The sequence below is a fragment of the Lycium barbarum genome, chromosome 1, assembly GCF_019175385.1.
Source record: "Lycium barbarum isolate Lr01 chromosome 1, ASM1917538v2, whole genome shotgun sequence".
Taxonomy (NCBI): domain Eukaryota; kingdom Viridiplantae; phylum Streptophyta; class Magnoliopsida; order Solanales; family Solanaceae; genus Lycium; species Lycium barbarum.
Genome location: NC_083337.1, coordinates 156636999 through 156644756, shown reverse-complemented (window position 1 = coordinate 156644756; position 7758 = coordinate 156636999). Strand labels below are relative to the sequence as shown.

Here is a 7758-nt window from a genome sequence, read left to right as displayed (position 1 = left end):
CTAGAAAGTTTTGATATGGTTCAGAGCACAAATTGTTCACGAGTGGAAATGTATATTGACATCAAAATGCATACACAATTTTTCAGAATCTAAGATAAAATACCAAGATGCAGCATCCGTAGAATACGCTTTAATTTTTTATTTATATTTTAGATAAATAAAACATGGATTTGTTAGTGCTGTAAAAAAAAAAAAAATTGAAACTGAAGGTAATTGGTATTCTTTTCATTTTCACTCTTCACTCTAAAATGATACTCCCTCCGGATTAAAAAAAAAAAAAGTTCATTTAGCCTTTTTTTCTTGGATAAAAAAAAAAATCCACTTAGTTTTTTTCTTTGGATAAAAAAAAAGAGTTCACTTAGCAAATCAAGAAAGAATTAATCTTATTTTTTCATATTTGCCCCTATTAAGTATTTTATGATCAAATCCCAATACCTATTTAATTAAGGGTAGTTTAGTCAAATTATTTATTTTTGTCTAGGAGTTAGTATTTTCTTAAGGGATGTGCAAATGACTAAGTGGACTCTTTTTTTATCCAGAGAAAGTAATTTTTCTTCTTATTATTTGTACATTATGTAAAATCAATCTTTACTCTTTTCCGCTGATGTTCAAATACAATTTCAATCTTAACTATTTTTTTTTTTCGTAAGAGGTTTCGAAAAAAAAATAATCATAAGTCATAATTGAAATGAAAAGAAAAGCATATCATCAAGCGGTATCCCCTTCCACACTCTTTGGAAAATTAAAAGGAAGACGTTTCAGTTACCATTTATCAGAATTGACCGTTTTGTACATTCCTGTGAAGTCGGCCATTTGATTTTTTTCTTTTTTGTTTGACTTGATAAAATGCAATATAATTCTTATTTATTAGTCTTAATCTTAAATTAGTCACAAAACACAACAACCATAAAGAAACTTCGATTTTGACCCGAAGTAAAGCCGGGTCTATTCATCGGGTCTGTCTCAAAGAAAGATCCTCCACAAATATTCTCTTCTTCTCCCCTCTTCCAATGACACACATATCTAATTCCTTTTTTTCCCACTGTAAGCAATCTCACAGGTAAGATACCCTCTTCTTCAAAGTAGTTTTTTTCCCCTCCTATTAGATCTGTCAACAGAAGATCCATGAAAAAAAATTCAATCTTTTTGCCTATACTGTGAGAAAAAACCAATCTTTTTGCTTATGCTGTGAAAAAAACCAATCTTTTTGCCTATGGTGTGGAAAAAATTCAATCTTTTTGCCTATGCTGTGAAAAAATGAATCAATCCTTTTGCCTATGGTGTGAAGAAAATTCAATCTTTTTGCTTATACTGTGAAAAAAAAAAAACAATATTTTTACCTATGGTGTGAAAAAAATTCAATCTTTTTGCCTATGCTGTGAAAAAAAATCATTCTTTTAGCATATGCTGTGGAAAAAAACTCAATATTTGACATGTCAGTGGCTGGAGAGGCTGTAGAGCATGTGAATTTTCCAGCAATGGCAACAAAGGACCGGTCCGAATGTTGCAACCCGGTTAAGAAACCCGGTCCGGTTTCCTTGGACCATGTTTTATCAGCATTAGGTGAGACCAAGGAAGAAAGGGAATCAAGAATTAGAAGTTTGTTTAGTTTTTTTGATTCTGATAATGTGGGGTATTTGGATTACGCGAAAATCGAAAAGGGTTTGTCTGCTATGCAAATTCCATCAGAGTATAAGTTTGCTAAAGAGTTGTTGAAGGCTTGTGATGCTAATAAGGATGGAAGGGTTGATTATCAGGAGTTTAGGAAATATATGGATGATAAAGAAATGGAACTGTATAGGATTTTTCAGGATATTGATGTGGAGCATAGTGGGTGTATATTGCCTGAGGAACTATGGGATGCTCTTGTAAATGCTGGTACTTTACTGTTACTTATTCAATATTTTAATTCCTGTTTCATCGATTAATGTAGTTAAGTATGATATTGGTTGTTGATCATTGGGAGGGTAAGTGGTGTGGATGTACAGTACAACTGTCTATTGTGGTTCATAAAAGGAATATAACATCTATCTTATGAGAATTTGCACCATTGAGATCTCTGAACTAGTTTGATAAGTTCTAATTGTTTGTTCAGATTCATTTTTGGAAGTTTAAACCTTAAATGGCTTTGCTATACAAATTGAGGTTAAGTGATCAGTTGCCAAACTGGACTTGTTGGAAGTTTGTGCTTAAATGTATGTTCTATTCTATACCTCTTGTTGTCCAGACATACCCACAGGAAGAATAACCACAGTTACTTAATGAGAATGAAAAAATGAATGAAACCCAGATATTACGTCGAAAATCCTTTTGAGTTTTGCACTTGTTGCACCAACATTGGTGTGTCAGATAATCATGCACTTGGTAGTCTCAAGTATCAAAAAGTCCTTGAGAGATTTTACCACATGAAAGAGGAAACTTTCCTCATGTACCTGATGCACGAAGCTTCCTTCCACCTAGCTGTAATGGGGAACTTTCTCTTGTTTTAGTACTCGAGCTTCTCCGCTAGGAAGCTTACTCTCAACATTTTCTCCGCAATCTATGTGGCACGTCCGAATAGGTGTCCCCTAGTTGCATGTTGAGAATGTATGTCAAATCATCATACAGACGTATAGGGATATCATCGCCTTCTATCCATCATAAACTCACTTATGGTTAGGCATAGAGGGCTATTATCTTTCCTCTCCACTTAAATTTTCAAAACAGATACTGTGAGCAGTGCCTGTACATGAATAGTTGTCCGTATGTATGAATAGTGACATTAGGCATTACTACGCATATGTATAGAGAGAATATATGTGTATCTATTCTATGGTTGTACGTACCAATAATACTCTCATGCTTCAATCCTTTTCTAGAATTGTCTTCTCACCCTGATACTAGTTGTTGAGAAACGGAAAGTAAACTTTCATGATAAACTTGCATCTCAAATTAAGTTATTTGCTTAATAAGTTCCTGATCTAATAATTTTTTCCCTGTCTGGATATTCAAATATTTTGTGGATGATTCTGGGGCTGTGGAGATTGTGGTTTGAATCTTGGCTTTTTGCTGAAATTTGTGACTGAATTGTTGAGTGTCTCTTTACCTAGGAGAAGTAGTGATTGGTTGATACAAACTCAAGCTTTTGAATTTTTTCTTTTTGAATAAAATTATAGAATACTGATATACTAGTCTGGTTTGTCAGTTCTCAGTTTATTTATTTGTATTTTGATGAATAGAGTACTTTAATCTTAAAAGTATAAAAGGCTCCAGAAGGTTGCTACCACAGTTCTAATGGATATATGTATACGGAGTTTTGCAAATTAATTCCTCCGTGCCAATTTATATGACATTCTTTCCTTTTTAGTCGGTCCAAAAAGAATGACGCCTTTCTATAATTAGCAGCAATTTAACTCTAAAATTCCAATTTTACCCTTAATGAAACGATTTCTAGCCACAAAAATTTCTTTGGCTTGTTTTAGACCACAAGATTCAAAAGTCTCCCTTTCTTTCTTAAATTTCGTGCCCAGTCATACACCCTCATATAAATTGGGAGGAAGGGAGTAATAAAATTCACTAAGCCATTTACATCATCTATATAAAAAGTTGTTTAATCAACTATGCTTTAAAATCTGTACAGCAATCAACAAGTGAATTCCCCTCGCAGTATCTCCTAGTTTTTTCCTTCCATAAAGACCACATAATGCATAGGAGAGTTGTTTCCCAAAGTTGTTCCTGTCCACCATCTTTGAGCTTTGTCTCTGTGTGCGGTTGCAATCAGAGGCCACCTCAATCTATTCTCCTCTACACTGAATCTCCATTAGTCACTTATCCAGTAGATACAAATTCTGAAGTCATGTGACATTCTCTTTGACTTGTGATTGCCAATTTCTCCAGCGAGATGGTATTTAAAGCCTTTAGTTTTGGAATAATTATCTGCATAGCATAGCATATGAGGGAAAGTTATCTGCATAGCATCAACTAAATATGGGTTTGTTTGACTCATTATTCCTTATCACTTGATCATCAATATAACCCCCGTTACCCCACTTTTTCGTGGAATAAAATCACTTCATACCAAATTGGTGCATTATGCTATTTTAGTTTTTCGATATTTTTACTATCAAATGAACAAGATGTTTATGTTTAACTGTTTGGAAGAATAGTAGTAGTATAGTATTATTATGACACACCGAGGTGCTCACTTCTCCAAGCTCAGATGGATTTTGATTTCTCTTCGATGTAGCTACTACTTTTTCACCACTTTTAGTCTGATTTTGAAGATGCTCTTGCCCTTTATTTTCTGGTGCCTGTGACTAAAATAATTTTTCTAGTTCTTAATTTTAATTCTGATATGGCCATTTATAGAATGTTTCTTGCGGGATTTTTTTCAATTCTTAGATTTGGAATTATATGCAGAGTAGATTGTCAAGGCTTATACTCTTTTACATTATGTGGTTAAAAAGTTGGCCGCTTGAGGATGAATATGATGCAATAATTCATAATTCATATTCTTATAGCTATATGATGTTTAAGACAAGCTGCTCACAGTTTGAGGAAACCTGTTCTTGGCATTAGTTCTTTCAACTCTTTCTTTCTCCCTGCTCTAGACAAAGAATTACGTTTAAATGAGTTTGAGTTTACAGTTATTGTAATGAAGCTGGGGCCCAGCATAATCAGGTCAAGAAGTGGTGTTTGGATAGTGTTTTTTTTCCTTAAACTACTCCTATAAGCATCAGGGAAATCAGTTGTGTGTGGATTGGTTTTTAAAATAATGAACAAAACAACACAACTATCCCTTGCTTGATATCCATTCCGCTTCATTTGGGGCTGTTTAACTCTAATACTTAATAATTTGTCTCTGTTCTCAAATACTCGAGATTCTTTAACTCTCAGAACTGAATCACAAATCTCTAGACAAACTAAAAGACATGCGATAAATATGGGACTACTGTCAGTGTACCAATAAAGATTTTCAACTGGTTATTTGCCTATATGTATACTTTGCTTCCATTGTTTTTTGAAAATAATGAAAATCAACTTAATTTAATTTTGTTTCTTGCAAAGCTTTTTGGTTGTTTTTTAAAGAATAAGAATATAAGATTATTTCCATACCAAACAAGATGACCTGAAAAACATTCAATGCAAATGGGACTTCTGTTGAAGTTTAATCGGCCTTGAATATGCAGGGTAGAACAAAGTGTTGTCTTTGGATATTATAGCACGTATGAGGTTCCGATTGATTGTGAGAAATTGAGAGATTTCTCATGCAAGAAATAGGGTAAGGTGCCTGATAATTAAGTCCTTCAGATGGTGCTTTCCCGTATCATTTTTCTTCTTTTTGTCCATTTTTCTTTTTCTCCATTTTCCTTTATGCTGCAGATTCAGTAATGGTGCTTTATTATAATCAGATATGTGTATGACACAGTTGATACTTTGTCCTGTACTTGGTGTTATCCTTTTCAAGAATCTAAATATTGGAACTTGGAAAATAATTGTATGTTCTTTCCTGGTTACTCTACTGGTTGGCCTTGGTTCACAAATCTTAGGGCTTTTCAGTTTACTTTGGTTTTCCTGTCATCTACTAAGGTCCATTTTTCTGTGTCTGCGGAAAGTATCTGTTTCCAGTTTCATGCTTACTCGATAAAGCTGCCAAAATGATGGCCCATTAATGGGTTTGCATAAAAAATTGGAGTATCCATTTATTATCTACATACTAATTTCTCCTCTGTTATCCCTCAATTATTTTGCTATATGATTTTCATCTTTTAGAATCTATTTTTGTTTCTGGCTAAAAGAGTTTTCCATACTCATTTCCATTTCTTGAGCTGTCTTCCTCTTATAAGCTAGGGCAGTTTCTTTCTTGCAGGAATAGAATTAGATGATGATGAACTTGCACGTTTTATGGAACACGTGGACAAGGATAATAATGGAATTATCACTTTTGAGGAATGGAGAGATTTTCTTCTACTCTATCCACATGAGGCCACCATTGAGAACATTTATCAATACTTGGAGAGGGTATGTCTTGTAGATATTGGGGAGCAGGCAGTCATTCCGGAAGGCATCAGTAAGCATGTTCATGCATCCAAATACCTAATTGCAGGGGGAGTTGCAGGAGCTGCTTCTCGTACTGCTACAGCACCTCTTGATCGCCTTAAGGTCATTTTACAAGTGCAAACGGCTCGTGCTTCAATTGGTCCTGCAGTCAAAAAAATATGGAAGGAAGGTCGTTTATTTGCGTTTTTCCGAGGAAATGGGTTAAACGTGATGAAGGTTGCACCTGAAAGTGCAATTAAATTTTACGCTTATGAAACCTTGAAAACGGCTATTGGTCACGCCAAAGGTGATGTCGACCAGAGAGACATAGGAACTTCGGGGCGTCTTGTGGCTGGTGGAATGGCTGGTGCAATAGCACAGACTGCTATCTATCCCATGGATCTCGTTAAAACTCGGTTACAGACTTATTCATGTGAGAGTGGAAACGTTCCTAATCTGCGAAGCTTATCAAAAGATATTTTGGTCAAGGAGGGACCTCGAGCATTTTATAGAGGATTGGTACCATCTCTACTTGGAATCATCCCTTATGCAGGCATTGATTTAGCTGCATATGAAACTTTAAAGGATTGGTCAAAGATTTACATTCTTCATGATAGTGGTACAACTTTAACTTGTGCCTTTTAAACTGCTACTACAGTCAGACCTCTCTATAACAGTTATCCTCCTCTATAACAACATTTAACTATAACTACTATGTTTTCTGTGGGACCGATCTTTCATGTTATGTTAAATTATGTGTTCTCTATAACAGCATTTCATTATAGCAACCAACAAATATTGGAACAAATTGTATAGAGAGGTCTGACTATACCTATTTTCTCCCAAGACAATGAAAAGTAATTTTTGTAAGAATTGTGCATGCGATGCAGAAACCGGCCCTCTTGTGCAACTGGGCTGTGGGACAATTTCAGGATCCCTTGGAGCAACATGTGTTTATCCATTGCAGGTTATTCGGACCAGGTAAATCTACAGTTTGATTCTTGGATCCAACAACTGTTTTTTTTCTTTTCTATTTGGATGGTATAGCTTTCTGGTTTATCATGTGATGTGCCGTTCTTTTTACAACTTTTATTCTTGCTAGAATGCAAGCTGATTCTGAATACAAAGGTATGTCTGATGTGTTCCGGAAAACGGTTCAGCGTGAAGGCTTCAGGGGATTCTACAAAGGGCTTTTCCCAAATCTTCTAAAAGTTGTGCCTGCAGCAAGCATAACCTATATGGTGTACGAATCAATGAAAAAGAGTCTAGATCTTGATTAGCAGACATAAGAGTCAGCGACAGATTAAGGTTCAAAGTGTTGAGGCTGATGAAGAAGAAGATGATGATGATAATGTGACATTAAATAATATTATTTAGCTCATTGGTGATATGATTATAAAAGTCATACACTTGATTTTTGACTCCCCATTGGATATCGGCGGGGGTTATAGTTATAGAGTTTATTTTTGTAGATTCAACGGACAAATGACTACGTTGGCAAGAATAGTCCTCCTTTACAATGTATGTCTGAGTTATAGGAATGTCCTTTCTACACTTTTGCCCAAGTAAATGCAGAATGAATACAGTAAGGCACAGACCTTAAGGTTTTTGCTGTATGGATTATTTGCGAGTGAGGTTCAACTCATTTTGCTCTCTGCACTTACTTTATGTAGGCCTTGATGCAAATGAAACAATTGTAATAGTAATGACAAAATGACAGAGAACTTCAATTGGTTGTGA

At 35.0% G+C, this 7758-nt stretch overlaps 1 protein-coding gene across 2 annotated transcripts; it reads left to right on the top strand.

Annotated features, from left to right (window-relative positions):
* Positions 1-885: 885 nt before the first annotated feature.
* On the top strand, positions 886-7758 carry LOC132599300 (calcium-dependent mitochondrial ATP-magnesium/phosphate carrier protein 2-like). Of its 2 annotated transcripts, none has more exons than XM_060312609.1 (4): positions 886-1878; positions 5849-6637; positions 6909-6999; positions 7121-7758. In XM_060312609.1, the coding sequence occupies exons 1-4, from the start codon at positions 1434-1436 to the stop codon at positions 7296-7298; spliced, it is 1503 nt and encodes a 500-aa protein (XP_060168592.1). In that variant the 5' UTR covers positions 886-1433; the 3' UTR covers positions 7299-7758. The 2 variants fall into 2 exon arrangements, with proteins under 2 accessions (XP_060168592.1, XP_060168599.1); XM_060312616.1 differs by having other exon boundaries at positions 1709-1878; positions 5835-6637.